Raw genomic sequence first — 26,933 nt, 5'->3', positions numbered from 1 at the left:
CCCATGTTTCTCAAGGAAACATAACACTACCCATCTGGATCAACACATCTCTAACGCTGTTATTGTCACTCTCTATTTCGTTGACGATTCACAGCGTCTGGGATTTACATATTAATAAGTCCTGTTAAACATTTAGTCATAAGGCTGCAAAGCTTCATAACTGATCTAGTCGACAAAAATTGTTTTACTTGTGAAAAAGCCTGCTTTCATGCTGTTCTACTCTGAGCAGGGTTTGGATATTTGTAACTTTGAGGTTCGGCTAACAACATGTCATGTTTGGATATACTATATTAGCGACATCTATCGGTATATATATATATAGTAATACATTTTGGAGTAAGTAACAGCTAATAAACCAAGTCTGAGAAAAGTAAAACAAAAAAAGACCTGAGTGTACGCACTATTGGTACACACAATAAAGTTTTGATTAATCATATAGTATGTGCGTATTGGTGCGTATCTTTAAAACACACGAAACGACTGCAACAGCTACTGGTAACAATATCAATGACTTATTTATGGTATTAGAGTTAATAACTAAAACTTGTATTTCTCTCCAGGTTCAATGTAATGGTATTGTCATACTCGGAAATTAGGTTGGATGGTTACACTTTTATGCAGGTTTTCTAGTAAATAAACTGTCTTTTTTTTGTTATTATGTCGTTAAAAATATTTAAAAAATAAACGTGCATGACCTCTTTATATCTAATTTTACCACTGTGAAACAGAAGACATTTACTATTAGCTTTAAAATCTTTTAATTATTTCATTTTTTATGAAGAGTTTGTACCTTGAGACAAAACCTATCATAGAAGGTTTGGGAAAGGTGACTTGTTGTTGTGTTACAGGTGACTTGTTGTCTTATAGGTGACTTGTTGTCTTATAGGTGACTTGTTGTCATATAGGTGACTTGTTGCTGTCTTACAGATGACTTGTTGCTGTCTTATAGGTGATTTGTTGCTGTCTTATAGGTGATTTGTTGCTGTTTTATAAGTGACTTGTTGTTATGTTATAGGTGACTTGTTGTTGTGTTATAGGTGACTTGTTGTTGTGTTATAGGTGACTTGTTGTTGTGTTATAGGTGACTTGTTGTTGTGTTATAGGTCACTTGTTGCTGTCGTATAGGTGACTTGTTGTTGTGTTATAGGTGACATGTTGTCTTATAGATGACTTGTTGCTGTCTTATAGGTGATTTGTTGCTGTTTTATAGGTGACTTGTTGTTTTATATATGACTTGTTGTTGTCGTATAGGTGACTTGTTGCTGTCTTATAGGTGACTTGTTGTTGTCGTATAGGTGACTTGTTGCTGTCTTATAGGTGACTTGTTGTTGTGTTATAGGTGACTTATTGTTGTCTTATAGGTGACTTGTTGTTGTGTTATAGGTCACGTGTTGCTGTCGTATAGGTGACTTGTTGTTGTGTTATAGGTGACTTGTTGCTGTCTTATAGGTGACTTGTTGTTGTGTTATAGGTGACTTATTGTTGTCTTATAGGTGACTTGTTGTTGTGTTATAGGTCACGTGTTGCTGTCGTATAGGTGACTTGTTGTTGTGTTATAGGTGACTTGTTGCTGTCTTATAGGTGACTTGTTGTGTTATAGGTGACTTATTGTTGTCTTATAGGTGACTTGTTGTTGTGTTATAGGTCACGTGTTGCTGTCGTATAGGTGACTTGTTGTTGTGTTATAGGTGACTTGTTGTTGTTTATAGCTTTCTCCTCCTCCTTTTTTAACAATACCTTTTTGTCGTCCATGTTCTTCTTATCTAAATATTTCTTCTATTCCTTCATTTTTAACAGAAAAGTTTCTCGACCCTGTAAAGTTTTCTTCATGTGAAGTTACATTTTATCTAATGCAGGTAAGTAGTTCAGTGAGAGACAGGTCTTTTGTTTTCCTACATGTTGGGTTCCAAATATCTGAGACGTCACGACTTTGATTCCTAATCGAGGTCCGTTTGTACCTAACTCAAGAAATGTTTGACCGTACAAAGTGAGACCACTGCACAATGAACATTTTGTGAAATGCACAAACGAATGAGGTGACTGATGGGAAATATTTTCATGAACTTGATTTCAGATTTTGAAAATCGAAAATATTCTTAATGTGATGTTTGAGTTGTGATCATTATAGGATTTTACGTTGAATCTCTTATCAGATGTAAAGGTTCTTGGTTGTTTATTTTTTTCGGATTAGACACATTCACTGATTTCACTATTTTTATATTTAGTGTTTCATATATTTTGTAAGCCTGCTATTAATTAAACTCAAAACTAAGAGAAATAATGTGTTTCTAATAGTACTAATTTTGTTTTGTGTTTTCAGTGAGTTTGTGAATTCTTACACAGCTATCTGTCTACGTATACAAGTAATAGTTTGTCAGTTAACTTTGAACTATAATATTTAATGGTAAGGTAATATAACTACACATAAAATAGCATGTTTTGTATTTATGTGTGTTTAGTTAAATAAGCATTTTAAAATGCATTATTATGTATTGTTAAAATGAAAACAATTAACATACGTTCTTCACTTTTAATTCATTTTCCATAAATTTATGAAACAATACCGATAGTTAAAGTTGTTTCAATAAAACCATGTTAATTGTTATGCACAATAAGTGGGTGGATTTTGATTGTTGAAATCATAGTGAATGTGATGGTTCTAAAAATACGCCTGTAGTGATTTCCCGTACATTGTATGTCACCAGTAGTTTACTGAATTGTGAAGTATTATTATTATTCAAGCACGTTCAATATGCTTGGTCAATTTCTAAGAAATCAACAACTCCCGCCACTACTGCTCAAACAACCAATAGTGTTTGCGTTTCTAGCTTATCTCTTCTGAAAACACGATCTCCTCTTCTGGTTTAAACTAATCTGTCCATGAAAACAGTGACATAAATCAACGTTTTAATTATTAAAAGTCAGGCACTTGTCAAGTACATTGTAACAATAGACAGATTTAAGCAGTGTATTTCTGGTGTGTGTGTGTTTTTTTTTCTAATTGATAAGCGGTTTAGTTTGGAGTGTTTTATCTTTGTTTTGGTGATAGAATTATGAATTATCGCGGTACAAAAAACATTTATGAGGGATGAATTTACGTTGTCCAAAGTGGCACAGTGGTATGTCTGCGGACCACCGCTAGAAACTGGGTTTCGATACCCGTGGCGGATAGAGTAGAGGTAGCCCATTATGTACCTTTGTGGTTATTTTCAAACAAATTCGTTAATAAAAACTAATATCTGACCCATTTAAGGTTTCAGACTGTTGCTAAATATTATATTTTCCTCATAAAATTGTTTTTTTTATCTATTTTTCCAACAGAGGATCGCAAACTCTTTGTGGGCATGCTCAGTAAGCAACAGACAGAAGAGGACGTTCGACAGTTATTTCAACCTTATGGAAAAATAGATGAGTGTACTATTCTCCGGGGACCTGATGGCCAGAGTAAAGGCAAGTGAAACTCAAAGTTCGTTAGGAGCTTAGAATATCTGGAAAATTAATTCTTTCTTATGTAATTACTCAAAATTTTACTGAACTACGTTGTTGGAAAAGGTAGCTTGTATTCTACTCTGTCGAGTAAAGTCAGAGTCTTAAATTATATGCGACGTGAATATTCATCAAGCCTCTCGTTAAGTCTTTCCTGAAACGGAAACTTTTGAAGTGAATGATTGAGAGTAAATATCAGTTCTTGGCTTTAACAGGAGCAGGACCAGAAAGTCGGTCAGGCTTTATGAAAGGATCTTGAATTATCGTATTCTGACTAATTGGGACCTCCATTCTCAAGAAGTATCTATCGTTCAAAATGTATGATTATCTCAAGTTTTCCATGAAATAAATTCATCATACTGAAAAATCACTAACTATCTAAAGGTATCTCATGCGAGATGTAATATCTTTCTCTTTAAGAGGCATTGATTTTAAAGGGTGCGCAAAAGGTTTAGTTTATTAATGCACTATGGACCTAAATGATGCTACAGTGTACAATGTAAGGGGAAAACCTCCTTGTGAATGGAGCGTTAGTCAGAGGTGGGCTATTGTATGGTTATTTAGAAGCAAGATACGGACTCCTACTCTTTAACGGAGACAAACAAAATTATGGTGTATGAATAGAACGCGCGCAGTGTATGCTGTCGAAAGATAATTGTTGTAGCTTAATGTTAAACAGTAGCATATCTAGATCTCATATCGATCAATAAATGAAGATACGAGCCATTCTATGGTCCGCAAGCCGCGGATACAAAAGACAGTTGATCTCTTGTACTAATCTACTTGTCGCTATGTGTCATTTCTCTGAGATTTTGAGGCCCGGCATAGCCATGTGGTTAAGGCACTCGACTCGTAACCTGAGGGTCGCGGATTCAAACCCCCGTCACGCCAAACATGCTTAACCTTTCAGCTGGGGGGGCTTTACAATGTGACGGTCAATCCCACTATTCGTTGGCAAAAGAGTGGCCCTAATTTAGCAGAGTAAGACTAGAGGGAAGGCTTTGTTTTGTTTTTTGTTTGTTTTTTGAATTTCGCACAAAGCTACTCGAGGGCTATCTGTACTAGCCGTCCCTAATTTAGTAGTGTAAGACTAGAGGAAAGGCAGCTAGTCATCACTACCCACCGCTAACTCTTGGGCTACTTTTTACCAACGAATAGTGGGATTGATTGTAACATTATAACGCCCACATGGCTGAAAGGGCGAGCAGGTTTGGTGTGATGGGGATTCGAACCCGCGACTCTCAGATTAGGAGTCGAACGCCTTAACCCACCTGGCCATGTCGAGCCACATTGAGATAAGATAATTCTGTTTGTCTTTAATTTTTTGCGCGGGTTGTTTGCACCTAGCTGTTTAATAGTATCCACAACCAACTATTAAACAGTGGTATTTGATCATACTTGTAAAATAGTACACCCACAATACCAACTATTCGGAGCGCGTTTTTATAGCAACGGACAGCGAACAGGGAATCCTCAGATTCATGCTAACTACTGTAGTACAAAAGAGGTTATATAAATTACAACTACACCAGAACAATAAAACACTGTGTTCTTATCCTCAACTGAGTGCAGAAACAACTATTAAATACCAGCTTCAGTATGTTCTCATGTGCTCTAATTAGATCTTATGTTCACTTTGTCGTATAATACCCACGATCTACGAGAAGCGAAATCCGTAGAACTTTTCCCAGCGTACCATGCGGCAACCATGGAATGTAATGTTCATTTTATGCACATATTCACGTATCTGAGGTATCTTCTAAATCAGATGCTGGGATATTCAAACATCGCAGAAAATATATCGTAAATAACGTTTTTTGTTGTTGTTGAAATATTATAGTATGTTTATAACGTTATTTTCTACTGGAAGACGAACATTCTAAGCTGGTGAAAAACAAACTGTTCCGTCGATATTTCTACACATTTATAACACTTCTAAGCCCTATATTCTTTCTACGACCCTGTGTGGAAAGTCTAGGAATACATCCTTTCGATTTATAGTAATATTTAAGGAAAAAGAGATACAAGAACGAAAATATTGGCTTCTGAACAACATATATTTTCGTAGTGGCGCTGTGCTGAAAGTCATAGAATGTATATCCTTTTCATATGCATCAAAATTTAAGGGAAGACATAACATTAACTGAATATTGCAACCATGAAATAACCAGGGACGAAGAAAGTACGTGGATATTTATTTTAATTCGGTCCTGTTATTAACATGTTAATGTAATACAACTTCAATGTACAACTGTATGCTGGTATTTCTTTGACAAAAATATTATTGCTACTATAGTCAAGATGTAAACAAGACTTGTAGGTGTTTGATGGAATAATACAAAAAAAAGGTGTGATTACGTTAGTTATGTTTTATTTCAACACAGAGGATGGCGTGTTGCTAAAGTTACGCAATACTTTCCTCTTATTACTGGTAATTTTTAAAGGTCTTCCTTTGGTTTTATCTTTCTGAAACGCCACTATCCAAATAATTTTTTTTCTTGTCCTGTTTGTTTGTTTTGAATTTCGTGCAAAGTTACACGAGGTTTAACTGCGCTAGTCATCCATCATTTAGGAGTGTAAGACTAGAGAGAAGGCGGTTAGTCACCACCACCCACCGCCAACTCTTGGACTACTCTTTTACTAACGTATAATGGGAATAATGGTCACTTTATAACGCTCCCACGGCTGAAAGGGCGAGAATGTTTGGTGTGATTGGGATTCGAACCTGTGATTCTCAGATTACGAATCGAGCACCTTAACCGCCTGGATATGCCAGGCCGAGAACAGTTTGAAAGAAATTATTCTTCATTATATTCAATGCGTGAAGATTCTCATGAAAAACATTTAGAAGTTCACTGTATGAAACAAACACGATAATGACAGGCTGTTCTAGCTCTTTCTGCTTTTGAGCTTCATTCGGACATGGTTGTTATTCAACACTTGTCTTATCTTGAACTTTAGAATCGCCATTTTGGATGCATTTTGCTTTACAAAAACCCTTGGAGATCACGTGGGCGAGGAAAACGGATGTGTCCGTCATAGCACGAGCTCGTTGATCTAACTTAAATGCAAATGAAAAGGCAAATTTAGCCATAAACAGGTAATCTTTGAAGCCACACCCAGAAGTTCGTGGACTGTATCCACTCTTCTAGTGTGCTGTGTAAAACATTTAGAGGATTCAATAGATACGAGTTTCTATTTATCAATTGGATACTTTGAAGTGCAGTAAAGAAAGCTTTTCTTATACCATATATTCATACACTTATATGCTAGATTTAACATTTTAATAAAAATTATCAGAGGCCATTTTGAAATGTTACTTGATTGAGCGCATAGCTGTACAATAGGACACCTGTACTATTCTCGTTTATTAAATCTTCAAATTATAAACTTATGAGCTAATCGCTGAGCCAGGAGAGGGTGTTAAAATGTGCTTTTTGAAATATCTTTTTCGAATGTTCGAAAAAGTAAGATGGATTTAAGTATTTCTTCATAGAGGGACAGTAAGGTATCATTTACGCCTTTCCTCGATTTACAAAAATGTCTCTTCAACGAACAATTACTGTTAATTTCATATATTTTCTCATTAGAAAGAGATATGAAAAGTATAATTAATTAACTAATAACCTTAAAACTCGTAATAATTATTTGAGAGGTTAACTCCACTTAGAAATAGTGTATTTTTTTAAAACAATAGAATCCGTTGATAAACAAGGTTAGATTTGTTGATAACACAATAAATGACATGTCTTTTTCAATTAAAGTCCATTGATTATTAAGAATCTTGTAGGAACCTGTTAACCTTAATAGTATCATGTAGTCCTAGCATGCCCAGGTGGTCAGAGCGTTCAACTTGCAATCTGAGGATCGCTGGTTCGAATCCCCGTCGCACCACATGTTCTCATTATTTCAGCCATGAGGATGATATAATGATACAGTCAATGTATCTATTCATTGGTACAAGAGTAGCCCAAGACTTGACGGTGGGTGGTGATAACTAGATGAATTCTCTCTAGTCTTACACCATAAATTAGGGACGACTAGCGCAGATAGCCCTCGTGTAGCTTTGCTCAAAATTCAAAATCAAGCAAACAAGTATTTTGTGTGCATGTACATAAAATATACATGTACATGGGTTATGTACAAGTAGATGATATCTCTTAAGGCACTAGAATACTTATCTTCAGTTCATTTGTTTTGTCATGAATTTCTCGCAAAGCTACTCGATGGTCAACTACCCAAGTCGTCTTTAATTTAGTGGCGATAGACTAGAAGGAAGACTGCTAGATAACATCATCCACCCCAACTCTTGGACTACTCTTTTACCAACGAAAAGTGAGATTGACTAGAACATTATAACACCTCCACAACTAAAAGGGCGAGTATGTTCGGTGACTGAGATTCAAACTTTCGATTCGTAAACTTTGGGTCGGAAGTTTAAATCCCAGTCAATGGGCTTTCCTGATACTCTTATAACGCGCTCACAGTCGAAAGAGCAGCAATATGTCTTGAACTCTGGATCTTTAGAATGGCAGCCATACACGCTTTTTAAATTACGTCAACGATTATTATTCAACGTTCATCCTACGCTCTATACTTCTGATTATCTTGTTTAAAAATATTTCTTTTTGTAAACATAAGAGCACGTAGGACATAGAAACAATCGGTTTGAAGCAGCCGTGCAGTGAAACCTAACTAAATCACTTTATCTAATGATTACGTTGAAAGTCGTCTTTAGGTTTACTCTAGAAATAACCCCTGGGGTTTGTTAAAAAGTAATTTAGTTTTGAACATGAGTATCAGACTCAAGACAGTATGAACTACTGGCGTTCAGCTCTTCAGGTTTTCGTTTTCGGTTTGTTTTTATTAAAACCACAGGCCTATGTCTTTCAACCTAACGATTCTGTTTTTTTTGTTTTTTTTGTGGAGTTACATTAATGCAATAAAAACAATAATATACCAGTATTTCTAAAATCAAAAAAGAATAATTTCACTTCGTGAAAATAATGTAAACAACATGGGAAAGGTCTGGTTTTTTATTAGTGTTATTTACAAATTGTTTTTCTGATGTCTTTATTGTTTGTTTTTGTTCTTGAATTTCGCACAAAGCTACTCGAGGGCTATCTGCGCTAGTTGTCTCTAATTTAGCAGTGTAAGACTAGAGGGGAAGGCAGCTAGTCATCACCAACCACCGCCAACTCTTGGGCTACTCTTTTACGAACGAATAGTGGGATTGACCGTCACATTATAACGCCCCCACGGCTAAAAGGGGCGAGCATGTTTGACGCGACTGGGATACGAACCCGCGACCCTCGGATTACGAGTCGCACGCTTTAACCCACCTGGCCATGCCGGTGGCCCTTTATTGTTTATGGAACCTGACAAGTTTCCAGAACGAACGTCTTTACAACAGTATACAAATACGGGTATAAATTATACATATTTAAATATATTAAAAAGTGCATATGCTACTTCAAAGTTTGATATATAATATATTCCATTTAGTTATCATGCCGAACTTTACGTAATTACCTTCTAACTGAGTTTATAACTTTACGTCACAAGCGTGCTGTACGTAATTTGAATGATTTATAGGGTGATCAGGTAATGTCTAAAGAGTTCTGTGTTAGTAACGATGGATTATTCGTATGACAAACGTTGGTAAGTAAGTGAGCTGCTGACACTGTTTGCTATTTTTGTATGTTCCTGTGTAATGTGTATATATATATATATTTAATTTGTAAAGAAGAGAACATAATTCACTTTACAATTTTCTGAAAAGCAAGATTTATCTATCTCAAAAACTCTATGAAATATTGGCGCTATGAATGGCTCTATCTATAGAGACCAATAGAAATGATTAGATCTAAGTGTATAAGCCTAGTGTGTGTGTGTTAGAGGATTACTGTTGAAAGTTTCGTACATGGGTTTAATTAGTTTCTAATTACTTCCAGGCTGTGCATTTGTGAAGTTTGACTCTTGTTCAGAGGCGCAAGCAGCTATCAACGGACTCCATGGTAGCCAAACCATGCCAGTAAGTAAGGGCCTACAGTTAACTTAGCTTAGGATAGTTCACTGATTTTGTACATTAATGTATCACTAATCCAGTTAACAATAAACTCGTGTCTGCAAGTTTGATGTCAGAATTATAAAACCAAATGAGCGTGTGTGTGTGTGTGTGTAGAAGATTAATACACAATATTTAAGTAAATGAAACAAAATGAAAACAACAAATCCAAAACTCTGATTAATGATATTTTCTTATAAACAAAAACAAGCCCAAACAAAAATAAAAAAAAACGCTACACTAGTCGAAAAGATCCTTAGAGTAGACTACAATGTGGGATATAAAATGTACCCTAGGTTTTGGAGGTGACTGCAGTAGTAGGACTCACATAGCAGTGGGGGTACACCGTCTATCAGTCTTCATCTCCGTTAGCCAATATATACAACTCGTGTACATAACATTATTTATCGTCGATCGAGCTTGAGAACTGTGAACTCATGAAGCTCGAAGTGGCGTTCATTAGCTAGTTGTGATATATGCACATCACGAGTAAAGGCCTTTCATATTTCAACGAGCAGGTTTAATGTGCTAATTAATGCAGCGTCACCATCACTATATTGTTGTTTTTACGAAAACCTTTTGCTCTTCCCAAGATTATTTTTTAGCTTGCTAGTTTCTATGAGGTTTTGGGTCTCAATGAAACAGCGTTTCTTATGATCGTTTAATGGCGAAGACTCACATGTTATAAATCATTCAAAAATAATAGTTTTTATACGTTGTGGAAAACAAAATTTAAATTTTTGTTTTCATTTTCGTAATGAAAACCAGGTGTTATGAAGTGTTATAGCAATATACATATATATTTTTAACTACAGAGCCTTGCAAAAGTGCTCGCCCATTACCATCAATGTCACATTATGACGAAATACAAATAATGTAAAAAAAATAATGAACTTTTTTTATTCAAGACTCCAATAATCAAACTTAACAATGCAACGTGTGAAGGAAGTTGAATGTCACCAAAATCTGCCAAAAATATATAAATCGATATTTGTTAAATGCATAAGTATTCAATCCCATGTCAGTATTGGTGGAAGTAATTACTGCTTTGAGTCTTCTTGGATAGGTCTCTACCAGTTTTACACAATGGAATGGTGTAGTTCTTGTTCGTTCTTCCTGGAGAAAATGCTGCAATTCTGACTAGTTTGTTGGGGATGTTTGGTAGACTATAATCTTCAAGTCTTTCCATACATTTTTCACAAGATTCAACTCAGAACTTTGACTGGATCACCCCAGGAGACTCACTTTCTTCTTTAGAAACTACTCTAGTGAGGTTTACCTTGTGTTTCGGGTTATTTTTTTGCTGAGATGTAAATTTTCGACTCAGTTTTAGGTTCTTCCTGACTCAAACAGGTTTTCCTCTAGGATTTGCCTCTATTTGTTACCATCCACCTTCCCTTTAATTCCTACAACGTTTTCTCAGTTCCTATAACATGATTCTATCACCACCATGCTTGACAGATGGAATGGTGTTGACTGGGTGACGTAGTGGTACTTGGTTTGTGCCAGACGTCACGCTTTGAATTTAGACGAGAAAGCTCAATTTCTGTCTCGTCTAACCACAAAGCTTTCTGCCACATGTTTTAAGAATCATGTATAAACTGTGTTACAAACTCCATACGACAGTAAAGATTATTCTTTTCAGTAACTTCTTTCTTGCTTCTCGTTCACATAAGTCAACTACGATATTGTCGAACACTGACTCAGACATGGAATTCTGCAACTCTTTCAAAGCTAATGAAAGTGACACCTACAATCAGTATCCTGCTTTTCCGTGCATTAGTTTGGAAATGCAACCTGACGTGAGTAGTAACTGGGTGGTATAAAGAACATTCCACTTCTAAAAGGGATAATCAGTGACTTTGAAATTTTCTTGTATCTTTTTCCAAAGCTGTGTTTCTCTATCACTTTATTTCTGATTTGTTTAGAAAACTCCTTGATCTTAATGGTTGGTTTGTCACATCACTTTGTGTGTTGTGGGTTGAATAGATCCATTTACTGTGAAATCAAGTTAAACCACTTTCATTACACATACAGAGAGACCATTACACTCATTATGTGACCTTTTGAACTAATCTTTTACACCTGAACTGATTTAGGGCTGGAGCAGATTGTGTAAGTTTTAAATGGAAAGTTACATTTGAAAGTTTGGCGATTCCAAGTTCAGATGGAAACGTAATTTGGAAACTTTACAGGGAAATGAATACTTTTGCAAGGTTCTGTAACTTTAACATACTAAACGGAAATAATATAAAGTAAAAAAACTTTACTTTCTTGAAGTACTCACATTAAAAAAATGAATCAATGAGCATTTCATATAATTTAAAACATTCAAGATTCCGTTGGCTCTTTTGCATGTTTCTCATCATTTAAAAAGTGTTTAAAATATTTTTGTTAAACTTTCCCTTCGCTAGTTTTGTTATTCTACTTATAGCCTAATTATTTGTTATGTTTTGGAAGTGTACAAGAATATTTTCAGTGTAATGTGTTTAAAATAAAAGCCCTATCAAAAGAACAAATATACTGAGTTCAACACAAAACATTGTTCAAAACATACACATTTTTTAAAGACTTTAGACACTTAATGTCTGGTATCTTTATTCCCAGCATGAATTAGCAAGCCGAGTGCTGCTAATGACAAGGTAAACAATTCCTTAGCCATAAACAACAGTCAGTATGTGAATTGATTCACATGGTATTTCGACTTAAGTACCAACCATTCGATCTATTCCACAGATGAGAAAGTTTGGATCACTAAGTTATTTTAGTTTTCGAATATCACAGCAGTATTCCGAGGAATTACGTCATCATCACAGTTGCTGGGACCTAGTGGACTATTGGAAACCTGGTCCACAGTATCAACACATAAATCCACTTTATAGCAACACACTAAACTAATGGCTGAAATATGTGGTTTTCCAGACAGTCCTAAAGGCTGATCGCGAAGTTAAGCCCAGTTGTGTTGATTTATAGGTTGATGCTGCCATTAGAGCCAATCTTATAAGCCACTTAAGCACTAGCTCTATTTAGTTTAGATCATCATACACCACCACCAGATAAGCAACACTAGTTTCACCCAATAAGAAGCAATATTCTCACCATAATTATCCTCGTCAGCAATGATTTTTACCCTTCATCTCTGATCCAACCACTAGTTAAGAGTTTCACTTTTTACATGTGACGTCAGTTTACTCACGTGATCCATGCACTTTCTCGCATAAAGTAAACACTGAATATTGCTCCTCAAAGGTTTGATCTGTTGAATGATGAGACAATGGCTAATTCAATCAAAACTGCTTCACTGTTATCAATTTGAGCTGAAACTCATCCGTTGTCTTTTCACACTCTCTCTTTTGCCACATGACCACTTTTGATGACGTACGAGTTCATATACATCAGTTAATACAGGTCTTATTTGCTCCACATATTCGTTTAGATTCTCTGTCCTGAAAAGTAGATAATAAATTGTCAACTGGAACGAGAAATATATTAATGAACATTAACAAGCTCAGGAAGTAGTAACTACACTTTATCTGACACTTCATCAAACATTAACAAGCTCAGGAAATAGTAACTACACTTTATCTGACACTTCATCAAACATTAACAAGCTCAGGAAGTAGTAACTACACTTTATCTGACACTTTATCAAACATTAACAAGCTCAGGAAGTAGTAACTACACTTTATCTGACACTTCATCAAACATTAACAAGCTCAGGAAGTAGTAACTACACTTTATCTGACACTTCATCAAACATTAACAAGCTCAGGAAGTAGTAACTACACTTTATCTGACACTTCATCAAACATTAACAAGCTCAGGAAGTAGTAACTACACTTTATCTGACACTTCATCAAACATTAACAAGCTCAGGAAATAGTAACTACACTTTATCTGACACTTCATCAAACATTAACAAGCTCAGGAAGTAGTAACTACACTTTATCTGACACTTTATCAAACATTAACAAGCTCAGGAAGTAGTAACTACACTTTATCTGACACTTCATCAAACATTAACAAGCTCAGGAAGTAGTAACTACACTTTATCTGACACTTCATCAAACATTAACAAGCTCAGGAGTAGTAACTACACTTTATCTGACACTTCATCAAACATTAACAAGCTCAGGAAGTAGTAACTACACTTTATCTGACACTTCATCAAACATTAACAAGCTCAGGAAGTAGTAACTACACTTTATCTGACACTTCATCAAACATTAACAAGCTCAGGAAGTAGTAACTACACTTTATCTGACACTTCATCAAACATTAACAAGCTCAGGAAGTAGTAACTACACTTTATCTGACACTTCATCAAACATTAACAAGCTCAGGAAGTAGTAACTACACTTTATCTGACACTTCATCAAACATTAACAAGCTCAGGAAGTAGTAACTACACTTTATCTGACACTTCATCAAACATTAACAAGCTCAGGAAGTAGTAACTACACTTTATCTGACACTTCATCAAACATTAACAAGCTCAGGAAGTAGTAACTACACTTTATCTGACACTTCATCAAACATTAACAAGCTCAGGAAGTAGTAACTACACTTTATCTGACACTTCATCAAACATTAACAAGCTCAGGAAGTAGTAACTACACTTTATCTGACACTTCATCAAACATTAACAAGCTCAGGAAGTAGTAACTACACTTTATCTGACACTTCATCAAACATTAACAAGCTCAGGAAGTAGTAACTACACTTTATCTGACACTTCATCAAACATTAACAAGCTCAGGAAGTAGTAACTACACTTTATCTGACACTTCATCAAACATTAACAAGCTCAGGAAGTAGTAACTACACTTTATCTGACACTTCATCAAACATTAACAAGCTCAGGAAGTAGTAACTACACTTTATCTGACACTTCATCAAACATTAACAAGCTCAGGAAGTAGTAACTACACTTTATCTGACACTTCATCAAACATTAACAAGCTCAGGAAGTAGTAACTACACTTTATCTGACACTTCATCAAACATTAACAAGCTCAGGAAGTAGTAACTACACTTTATCTGACACTTCATCAAACATTAACAAGCTCAGGAAGTAGTAACTACACTTTATCTGACACTTCATCAAACATTAACAAGCTCAGGAAGTAGTAACTACACTTTATCTGACACTTCATCAAACATTAACAAGCTCAGGAAGTAGTAACTACACTTTATCTGACACTTCATCAAACATTAACAAGCTCAGGAAGTAGTAACTACACTTTATCTGACACTTCATCAAACATTAACAAGCTCAGGAAGTAGTAACTACAATTTATCTGACACTTCATCAAACATTAACAAGCTCAGGAAGTAGTAACTACACTTTATCTGACACTTCATCAAACATTAACAAGCTCAGGAAGTAGTAACTACACTTTATCTGACACTTCATCAAACATTAACAAGCTCAGGAAGTAGTAACTACACTTTATCTGACACTTCATCAAACATTAACAAGCTCAGGAAGTAGTAACTACAATTTATCTGACACTTCATCAAACATTAACAAGCTCAGGAAGTAGTAACTACAATTTATCTGACACTTCATCAAACATTAACAAGCTCAGGAAGTAGTAACTACACTTTATCTGACACTTCATCAAACATTAACAAGCTCAGGAAGTAGTAACTACACTTTATCTGACACTTTATCAAACATTAACAAGCTCAGGAAGTAGTAACTACACTTTATCTGACACTTCATCAAACATTAACAAGCTCAGGAAGTAGTAACTACACTTTATCTGACACTTTATCAAACATTAACAAGCTCAGGAAGTAGTAACTACACTTTATCTGACACTTCATCAAACATTAACAAGCTCAGGAACTAGTAACTACACTTTATCTGACACTTCATCAAACATTAACAAGCTCAGGAACTAGTAACTACACTTTATCTGACACTTTATCAAACATTAACAAGCTCAGGAAGTAGTAACTACACTTTATCTGACACTTCATCAAACATTAACAAGCTCAGGAAGTAGTAACTACACTTTATCTGACACTTCATCAAACATTAACAAGCTCAGGAAGTAGTAACTACACTTTATCTGACACTTCATCAAACATTAACAAGCTCAGGAAGTAGTAACTACACTTTATCTGACACTTCATCAAACATTAACAAGCTCAGGAAGTAGTAACTACACTTTATCTGACACTTTATCAAACATTAACAAGCTCAGGAAGTAGTAACTACACTTTATCTGACACTTCATCAAACATTAACAAGCTCAGGAAGTAGTAACTACACTTTATCTGACACTTCATCATGCTATAATTACAATATTTCAATCCAAGATTCAGAAACTTCTCAAGCGTACATTTAATATTGTACATAACACATTAATACCAATCGATGTATGTCACATTCTAAACGTTTTTGTTTTCATCCACACTTATGTCTCCAGGTGCTTTGAGTCATGTTACTCATTGTTCTTTAGATTTGTGATTTATAGACTTTTTCAGCCGATGAATAAACTTTGGCCGATTTTAAAACAATTGATAAAAATCACTTCATACTGATTGTAATTATCATCCTTTATAAATGAGAATATATTAGCTATATCCAAGGTTTTTCTCTGTATTGTAGAGCTAACTATTTAGATTACCGATATCCAAGGTTTTTTTTTTCTGTATTGGAGAGCTTACTGTTTAAATTAGCTATTTCCATGGGTTTTTTTTCTGAACTGTAGAGCTAACAGTTCTCTGCTTCAGTTTGTGTTGATGCTGCTTTTTTTTTTTCCTGAGGAGTAAACATAGTACAATATTTGCAGTGTTCCTCAATGTGACGATCGGAATCCAGCTAGTAAAAATACGTCCAAACAATACTGTGTGAAACTCCCTGAGTTCATCCAATGAAAAGAAAATAATCTACTGGCTAAGAGACCATGATCTTACTAGCTGCATTAGAAGTAACGTTCTACATTTATAGAGTCTCAAAGGTTATACAACACAAAAACATACACTTACAGATTAGTTTATAAATGCCAGAAGTTACTTGCATCCAAGCTGCATCTACCAACTTGAAAAGGGTAAATTTACTTTGTTGTAAAATAAGTAGCATCCAAGGTAGAATTGGGTTCTTCAATTGGTCTTTCAAGTGCTCAATATTTTCCTTTCGTGATGTTTGTTACAGTCTAATGTTTATTGCTCTTACAATTTAATGTTACTGGCAAAACAGTGGCACTCACTGCGTTCAAGATAAGGACATTCGATAAAATTATAAGTTCATATCATTAGGTAAGTTAATTCATTTCAATAGCCATGCTATTGCCCTGAATAATGCTACACAATAGATTTATACTCTTTCAGTATTGTATTCTAATATGCAATCATAGCTCCTTGATGTCCTTTAACCACTTCAGTAGCACATGATCCATTCTAATAGTGAGTCCCTTACTATTCAAGTAGAGGCAGTTTTGTCATTCTTGTCCATTAGTGGTGTCCAGAAGCTATGAATGTGTTACTGACTTACCTGGTTCTTCTCTTGACCTTCTCATCTTTGTGGCAGTACTGCTATAATCTTATTATCCCTAGTATTTCAATCCAGGATAAATGAAAAAAGTTTGCTTGTTATGAAAATAACACTGGTGTACTGTAACAATATAAATGCTTATTTACAGTTTCAATCAATTTAAAATATGAATCATTTTTGGTGATGGTAGACTCTTCTGTAGATTTCCCTTATAGCCAAACACCAGGACCTGTCCACTCATCCCTACAGTAATCATAGAATCAGTGAAGAGTCCATTACTGCATACTTCATGACAAAGATGTTCCACATGTGCATGTAAACAGATGAAACTGCAAACATTGGAATACCATATATATAGTTGAGACACTTTGTAAGCTTATACAGCTGCTCAGATGTTGCATCAGAGAAGCTGAATGACATTAAAATAAATGTTTGCAGTCCGTATCAAAAGAAGAAAATAGCGTCATGTTTTTTCCTTTTATCATTTAATTTGAATTGTCAGTAGCCAGGCACCATATCTGGTGTGTTAATCCAGATTATACCTACAGTGCATTTAGACCTTTATCTATGTATGATAACACTCCATAGAGATCCTTAGTATCCATTCCTTTCTCTTCACTATCAGTACTAAGATAAACAAGCATTCTCTTCTCTGATGGCTGTATTATTTCGTCCTTCAAATCCACTCTGTTTCACTACTAGAAATATCCTTGGAGTTCTGCATAGTGATTATTTTATTGGATGCACATAACCTGTATTTGTGTGATGCCGTGATATTACTCATCCCACATACATATTAGCAAATTCTATCAATTGCTTACCAATTTACGACAAGATTGTAAAGTGTTCTAGCAATCATCTGTCTGGATGCAGGGTGGCTGAAGTAACATTAATTGTATGGCCAATTGCAGCCATTTATGCTGTACTCGGAGCATCACTACCTTTGTCATCTTATACGACTATCTCAACAACTATTTACTCATAATTACAAACTTTAAATACATTTATTTCTTGGAGAAATTCCTGTACATGTAAGTGCAGCTTATTTTCTGAATGGGAACCAGCATTCGATGCACTGTTGATGGCATTGAATAAGTTAAATTTGTACCACATCACAAGAAACCTTTTGTCCAGTAGAAGAAATGGTAACATCCTCCTCTTTGTGTGTGTTTTCGGTCCGTTTGGTTCTGATTGGCCTTCAATCTTCTGGGAATGCTTGAGTCATCACAACTTTGGATTGATGGTTTTGAACTTCATAAGACATAACTTTCAAAAGCACGTATCTGAAGAGGCTGTGATGCAGCTGCTACTACAGTAGGCGTTCCTTCTTCTGGCAACCATCTTGATGAAGAAATGAAATGTATCCAACATCCTTGTCAAATCGTCTGGACACCATTAATAAAATCCCAATAAACTTTTCAATGACGATTGATTTCAGTCTGAAGTTGCCATTCAGGAATATTCTATCTAATTAAGTGATGCAGATCAACCAAATATACATTAGAGTTTTCATGAAGGCCCAGATTTCAGTCTTTGATTTCCGCCTGCTAGATAGCTGTGATGTCTATAGTAGGTCAAATCTCCTGTGTAACACAGTCACTACTATATCCCAGTAATTAGACTGTTTCTCTGTCAAATTCTCTACAAAACCAAGTGTTTTAGCTTCTAAACTCATCATCAGATATTTATCCATCTCTTCCTGAGTCTGAGAATTTCTAAGCACTTTGTCTGATTCGTTTTAATAAACCCTCCAGATGTTATTTCGTGAAACTTCTGAAGTTTAATGTGTTGATTTATTTCACTTCCGTGTTTGTGTTTTCTTATTGGGCTATCTGCTGGGTCCACCGAGGGGAATCGAACCCCTGATTTTAGCGTTGTAAATACGCAGACTTACAGCTGTACTAGCGGGGGATATTTGCGTGTGAGTGTTTCTCTTAAAGCAAAGCCACATTGGGCTATCTGATGAGTCCATCGGGGGGAGCCGAACCCTTTTGGCGTCGTAAATCCATAGACTTACTGCTATACCAGCGGGGGACGTTCGCTTCCGTACTACCAATCGTCACTATCCTATGATAGTACCTTTACTCACTTGCACGTGGTGTATCAACTTCCTCAAAGGCACCAACTCTGCACATTCTGGTGTCTTGTTATTCATACAATACGCTTCACGTGTTTGGCTCACTCGAGGTCTTCAGCTTCTCTAGATCTCTTTATAAAATGCCCGTTTGAAAAACAGCTGTGTCAGTTTTGAATTCGACGGTCATTTTTATCGTAACAAATAAAGTGCCCTAAGTCATCGGCGTCCCCTAAAAATTCGTAAATGTTCTGATGCTCATAACTCGTCAAGATGCTTACTGTTTGTCCTGAGCTGAGTGCGAGACAACTCTGACTTTTAAGAGTGCAACTCTAATATTCTAGCTACAAGTAACTCCTACCAAAATATTTGTCTCATAACTCCTACCAAAATATTTTTTCCCATCTGGCTGGTGTCAATATGGAGTTTTTCTTGGTTGACCTGGCTGCTGTCAATATGGAGTTTTTCTTGGTTAAAGGCATCCCTTATTTTCCCAAGATGACCTGGCTGGTGTCAATATGGAGTTTTTCTTGGTTAGAGGCATCCCTTATTTTCCCAAGATGACCTGGCTGGTGTCAATACCGAGTTTTTCTTGGTTATAGGCATCCCATACTTTCCCAAGATGACCTGGCTGCTGTCAATATGGAGTTTTTCTTGGTTAGAGGCATCCTTTACTTTCCCAAGATGACCTGGCTGCTGTCAATATGGAGTTTTTCTTGGTTAGAGGCATTCCTTACTTTCCCAAGATGACCTGGCTGGTGTCAATATGGAGTTTTTCTTGGTTAGAGGCATCCTTTACTTTCCCAAGATGACCTGGCTGGTGTCAATATGGAGTTTTTCTTGGTTAGAGGCATCCCTTACTTTCCCAAGATGACCTGGCTGGTGTCAATATGGAGTTTTTCTTGGTTAGAGGCATCCCTTACTTTCCCAAGATGACCTGGCTGGTGTCAATATGGAGTTTTTCTTGGTTAGAGGCATCCCATACTTTCCCAAGATGACCTGGTTGGTGTCATTATGGAGTTTTTCTTGGTTAGAGGCATCCCTTACTTTTCCAAGATGACATAGCTTGTGTTTGTCACGGTGATCCTTGTTACCAACTTCACTCATTTATTCAAATCAGAACTGAGAGAGTGAAGTGGAAAGCAGAAAGTGTGGTCTTCAACTGAGATTCAACTCCTTGGGTTAATGACCGGATTTCAAAGTCATCCAGGAATACGCAGAATACAGAAGCACTGTGCATATAAGTAAGACCACTATTCGTGACTGTTTTTACACCGTATACCATAATTATAAACCAACAGTTATCTTACCCTCTCGTCAGTAAGATGTTGTATGTACACTGGAAATTACATATTACGTTTTAACGGTTACAAAATGTAGAAATAAGAAATAATTAAATGTTCAACATAAAAAAAAAACATTTGGAATTTGCATTCGACAACAGCTTTTATTCTTAATAACTTAATCCATGGTATTTTTAAACAATCTTGGAGTAATATTTGGTTTGTTTTGTTTTGGATTTCGCGCAAAGCTACACGAGAGCTATCTGCGCTAGCCGTTCATAATTTAGCGGTGTAAGACTAGAGGAAAGGCAGCTAGACATCACCACCCACCGCCAACTCTTGGGTTACTCTTTTACCAACGAATAGTGGAATTGACCGTCACATTATAACGCCCCCACGGCTGAAAGGGCGAGCATGTTTGGTGTGACGGGGATTCAAACCCGTGACCTTTAGATTACGAGTTGAACGCCTTAACCCACCTGGCCATGCCGGGCCTTGAAGTAATAGTATCCGACCATAGTTATAAGAGATCCTGAGCAGGTATACAGAAAGGATAGGTAGCTTTGACCCATCCAGAAGTAAAGAGTTTGTTACAATGTTGTTTTACAGAAAACAAACCAGACTGCAGTTAATCATATGCACAAACATGTATTAATGCGTGCAGTTTAGTGTCTATGGTGACACTATCTTAACACCAGGCTAGTTTCTGTCTGTAGTTGCAACAGTTGAATGTATAAACTTTTCAGACAAGAACCAACACATAACTGTATTAACTTCACTGCCACTGGGATTCTGCCAAGCTAATATTAGAACCATGTTACAGAAGGCCTAACCTCTGCTAAAACTCATCAAAAACTTAACGAAGATATTTCTGCCAAGAATGAAAATCGACCTTTTGCATCAACCCAAGTACGAAGCCTTTAAAGACAGGACAAGCACAGTTCAAATATGTCAAAACACTGTTTGTCTAAAGCCTTTAAAGACAGGACAAGCACAGTTCAAATATGTCAAAACACTGTTTGTCTAAAGCATTTAAAGACAGGACAAGCACAATTCAAATATGTCAAAACACTGTTTGTCTAAAGCCTTTAAAGACAGGACAAGCACAGCTCAAATATGTGAAAACACTGTTTGCCTAAAGACTTTAAAGACAGGACAAGCACAGTTCAAATATGTCAAAACACTGTTTGTCTAAAGACTTTAAAGACAGGACAAGCACAATTCAAATATGTCAAAACACTGTTTGTCTAAAGCATTTAAAGACAGGACAAGCACAATTCAAATATGTCAAAACACTGTTTGTCTAAAGACTTTAAAGACAGGACAAGCACAGCTCAAATATGTGAAAACACTGTTTGCCTAAAGACTTTAAAGACAGGACAAGCACAGTTCAAATGTGTGAAAACACTGTCTAAAGTCTTTAAAGCCAGGACTGGCGCAGTTCAAAGATAGGAAAACACTGTTTGTCTAAAGCTTTAAAAAAGACAGGGCAAGCGCAGTTCAAATATGTGAAAACACTGTCTAAAGTCTTTAAAGCCAGGACTGGCGCAGTTCAAAGATGGGAAAACACTGTTTGGCTAAAGCCTTTAAAGACAGGACAAGCACAGTTCAAATATGTGAAAACACTGTTTGGCTAAAGCCTTTAAAGACAGGACAAGCACTGTTCAAATATGTGAAAACTGTTTGTCTAAAGTCTTTAAAGACAGGACAAGCACAGTTTAAATATGTGAAAATACTGTTTGTCTAAAGCCTTTAAAGACAGGACTGGCACAGTTCAAATATGTGAAAACACTGTTTGTCTAAAGACTTTAAAGACAGGACTGGCGTAGTTCAAATATGTGAAAACACTGTTTGGCTAAAGCCTTTAAAGACAGGACAAGCACAGTTCAAATATGTGAAAACAGTTTGTCTAAAGCCTTTAAAGACAGGACAAGCACAGTTCAAATATGTGAAAACACTGTCTAAAGTCTTTAAAGCCAGGACTGGCGCAGTTCAAAGTTGGGAAAACACTGTTTGGGTAAAACCTTTAAAGACAGGACAAGCACAGTTCAAATATGTGAAAACTGTTTGTCTAATATCTTTAAAGACAGGGCAAGCGCAGTTCAAATATGTGAAAACACTGTTTGTCTAAAGCCTTTAAAGACAGGACAAGCGCAGTTCAAATATGTGAAAACACTGTTTGTCTAAAGCCTTTAAAGACAGGACAAGCACAGTTCAAATATGTGAAAACACTGTTTGTCTAAAGCATTTAAAGACAGGACAAGCACAGTTCAAATATGTGAAAACACTGTTTGTCTAAAGCCTTTAAAGACAGGACAAGCACAGTTCAAATATGTGAAAACACTGTTTGGCTAAAGCCTTTAAAGACAGGACAAGCACAGTTCAAATATGTGAGAACACTGTTTGTCTAAAGCATTTAAAGTCAGGACTGGCGTAGTTCAAAGATGGGAAAATACTGTTTGTCTAAAAGTCATAACTGAGTACAGGTAACTGTAATGAAATTTTGAAAATATCTGTGTATAAATATTTTAAAAAACTGTTGTGTAGAGTAGTTTAGTTTGACACATTACAACAGCAGTTACCACCCAAATCTTGTATTCCATTACAGCTTTGACTGGAAGTAAGATTTGGTTTTAGAACGCTAGTAAAAACTTATGTACTTCATAATGATCGCACCGGTGATTGAAACGTAATACTGGTTCTAGAACCAAATCTTACTTCCACTACAAGCTGTGACTTGTAATAAAATACACTTGGTCAGAAAGTAAAGTCGAAACTAAACTATTGAAATTCCTATACTGTTAGGTACAGAAACATCATGTTAGCTACTAATACCGATTCAACATGTGTAATTTTCCAATAATCATTACTATTTGTAAATAAAACTTAAAGGCCATAATAAAACTCACGCTTCTCTCTCTACTTGAACAGGGTGCGTCATCTAGTCTGGTTGTTAAATTCGCAGACACTGAAAAGGAACGTCAGATGAGACGAATGCAGCAAATGTTAGGAAACATGGGAGTCGTCAGTCCGTTCGTGTTGAGTCAGTTTGGTGCGTATAGTGCCTATACCCAGGTAAGAGGAAGAAGTGTGTTACATTGTACTATACCAGATTTTTAAAAATATAAATTACTTATTGGGAAATCTCTTTCACGTGTATATGTAATAATACCTTCAGGATAGTAATTTGATAAAACGATGTCAGAATAATATATGGTGTATTTAGAGCAAAGTTTGTTTTGTTGGAATTTCGCGCGAAGCTACACGAGGGCTGTCTGCGCCAGCCGTCCATAATATAACAATGTAAGACTAGAGGGAAGGCAGCTAGTCATTACCACCCACCGTATACTTTTGGGCTAATTTATTACTAACGAATTGACCATCACATTATAACGCTTCCTTAGCTGAAAGGGCGAGTCTGTTTGGTGGGACGGGGATTCGAACGCGCGACCCTCGGATTACGAGTGGAGTGCCTTAACCACCTGGCTATGCCGGGGTTTTAGAAGAGAGCCGAGATATACGGTAATGTAAAGCGTGGGAACTTACAAAAGCGATCTGAATAGATGTCTTCCCAGAACTAACACTATTTATCAGACTGATGAAAACTGAGCCATTAAGACAATTGTTTGATAATTTTCCATAACACTTGAAACAACATGTCTGGAAGAAAAGAAATGACAAAAACTAAATGAAGAAATTGGAATTAATTAAATCAGGTCATGAACGCCTGATTTTAGCGTTGTAAATCCGAAGACATACCGCTGTACTAGCGGAGGGGGGGGGGTTGATGACTAAAACGAGGTAATGCTTTCTCTGTAACGCAAATCAATAAACTCCGCTTGCTGTTCTCAAACAAGCGTACGCTCGCGCTGGAAAAGCTTCCTTATTTTTATTCCTTCCCGTTTTCACATTGACACAATGTTCGTTATTTTTAAACACCCAACTCTTAAGTTCTTCCAGGTGTTACGTTCGTTACTTTTGCGCATTCATTCTCTCACGTAGCTATGACGTTCGTTACTTTTGCGCATTCATTCTCTCACGTAGACATGACGTTCGTTACTTTTGCGCATTCATTCTCTCACGTAGCTATGACGTTCGTTACTTTTGCGCATTCATTCTCTCACGTAGACATGACGTTCGTTACTTTTGCGCATTCATTCTCTCACGTAGACATGACGTTCGTTACTTTTGCGCATTCATTCTCTCACGTAGCTATGACGTTCGTTACTTTTGCGCATTCATTCTCTCACGTAGACATGACGTTCGTTACTTTTACATATTTCTACTGTCACATTGATACGTTCTTCTAGTTACACATTATTTTACACATTTACTTTTCACATTATGTGAGTGTATAATATGAATTTAGTACTAATAATCAGAAGGCCCGGCATGGCCAAGCGTGTTAAGACGTGCGACTCGTAATCTGAGGGTCGCGGGTTTGCATCCCGGTCGCGCCAAACATGCTCGCTCTTTCAGCCGTGGGGGCGTTATAACGGCACGGTCAATCCCACTGTGCGTTGGTAAAAGAGTAGCCCAAGAGTTGGCGGTGGGTGGTGATGACTAGCTGCCTTCCCTCTAGTCTAACACTGCTAAATTAGGGACGGCTAGCACAGATAGCCCTCGAATAGCTTTGTGCGAAATTCAAAAACAAACAAACAAAACAAACTAATAATCAGATTACTTTCAATAAGCACGTGCAACAATATTTAGAGAATACTTTAAGTCGTGTGCTTGGGAATTCATTTATGTTCCATTTAACACTTACTAATTATCTCTATGGGCTATTTATTGAGCGACAATAACTCTATAGGCTTGGTTTTGAATTTCGCGCAGAGCTACACGAGGGCTAGCTGTCCCTAATTTTACAGTGTAAGACTAGAGGGAAGGCAGCTAGTCATCACCATCCACCGTTATCTTTTAGGCTACCTTTTCACCAACGAATTGATCGCACATTATAATGCCCCACAGCTGAAAGGGCGAGCATGTTTGGTGTGACGGGGATTCGAACTCGCGACCTTCGGATTATGAGTCGAATGCCTCAACCACCTGGCGTTATAATGTGACGGTCAGTCCCACTATTCGTTGGTAAAAGAGTAGCCAAAAGTTGGTGGTGGGTGGTGATGACTAGCTTCCTTCCCTTTAGTCTTACACTGCTAAATTAGGGACGGTTAGCGCAGATAGCCCTCGTGTAGCTTTGTGCGAAATTCAAAAACAAAAAAACACAGAACAGTAAGTGGTCCAATGAATAAATTCTGGGGAACAGATATGAGTATTACCTTACGGCTGTTCTTTGCTCTTAAGCTTGCAGATACACAAAGTGATATCTGTGATCCGGCCATGACGAGTATCGACAGCAAATTTCAAGCACTACAAGTCCGCAGACATGTCGTTGTGCCACTGGATGGGATGTTGTATTTTGTTTTTTTCTAATTAAGCACAAAGCTACACCATGGACTATTTGGGCTGTGCCCATCACAGGTATCGAAATCCGGTTTCTCGCGTTGTAAATCTGCAGACATGCCATTGTAATACTGTGGAAATGATACTGTAAGGAAGGAAAGGAATGTTTATGGTATAATATTTGATCCAAACAAGCTTGTATGTATGTGAATTAGTTATTATTATTAGGATATTTTCTCGGTTGAAAATATTACATATAAATATTGATTCACAATTTTAACGTTTTGACCGTACCTTATATATACGCCTTAATGTCGATGTGGGTCGGTTGGTCATGCTGGCTTGTGAAGCAATTGATTTAAAATTGAAACATCTGAAGCGCACCTTGACTATTAGATAAGCAAACATAGACTTGAATGTTAACAACTAATTAACTCTTCGCGTATTCAGCAAACCACATCCTTTACTTACGTACTCCAGATAGAAAACGCGGATCGATGATCGTTAACCTTTGAAAATTCACGTGGAACATCATGCGTTTAAGTTTGTTTTGAATTTCGCGCAAAGCTACATAAGGACTACTTGCGAGAGCTGTCCATAACTTTCACAGTGATAGATTACATGAAAGAAGGCAGCTAGTCAACTCTACCCACTGCAAACTTTTAGAATATTTATTATCAAACAATAATGGGTTTAAACATCACATTATAACGCCCCCACGATTTAAAGGGAAATAATATCCAACGAGAGGGTTTCAAAGCGGCAGCCCTCAGATTTGGAGTCATGCTCTCTCACTTGAAAGTCCATATCAGGACTCGTACGTTAAGATGAAATCCACACGTTTTTCCGCCTGGTGGAATATTTGAATAAATTATATCAATTATGGGTGGATTTGAATAATTACATTGCGACCACTGTTTACTCGGTATTTCTTCGTGCAATATCAGTAAAAGTTTAGTTCAGAGCCAAAGATCAGACCATGTCTTAAACAGTTCTTTCTTCCCGAGAATAGTGTTTAAAAATAACAAATTAAACTTTGATGCAAAGTTTGGGTTGTTTTGAACTTTCGCTCGAGCTACACGAGGGCTATCCGCGCTAGACGTCCCTAATTAG

General features: G+C 36.6%; 1 protein-coding gene across 5 annotated transcripts in view; it reads left to right on the top strand.

The window, feature by feature from the left end:
- The window catches only part of LOC143237905 (CUGBP Elav-like family member 4), a 206,426-nt gene that overhangs the window by 139,291 nt on the left and 40,202 nt on the right, over positions 1-26,933 (top strand). For all 5 annotated transcript variants that reach the window (XM_076477645.1, XM_076477646.1, XM_076477644.1 and 2 more), the window contains exons 3-5: positions 3,322-3,450; positions 9,441-9,520; positions 23,349-23,492. In XM_076477645.1, the coding sequence (XP_076333760.1) occupies positions 3,322-3,450; positions 9,441-9,520; positions 23,349-23,492 (353 nt within the window). The remainder of the gene's footprint in view (positions 1-3,321; positions 3,451-9,440; positions 9,521-23,348; positions 23,493-26,933) is intronic.

The sequence above is a fragment of the Tachypleus tridentatus genome, chromosome 13 (assembly GCF_004210375.1).
Source record: "Tachypleus tridentatus isolate NWPU-2018 chromosome 13, ASM421037v1, whole genome shotgun sequence".
Taxonomy (NCBI): domain Eukaryota; kingdom Metazoa; phylum Arthropoda; class Merostomata; order Xiphosura; family Limulidae; genus Tachypleus; species Tachypleus tridentatus.
Note: the sequence above shows the minus strand (reverse complement) of the source record. Positions and strands in the feature narration are given on the sequence as shown.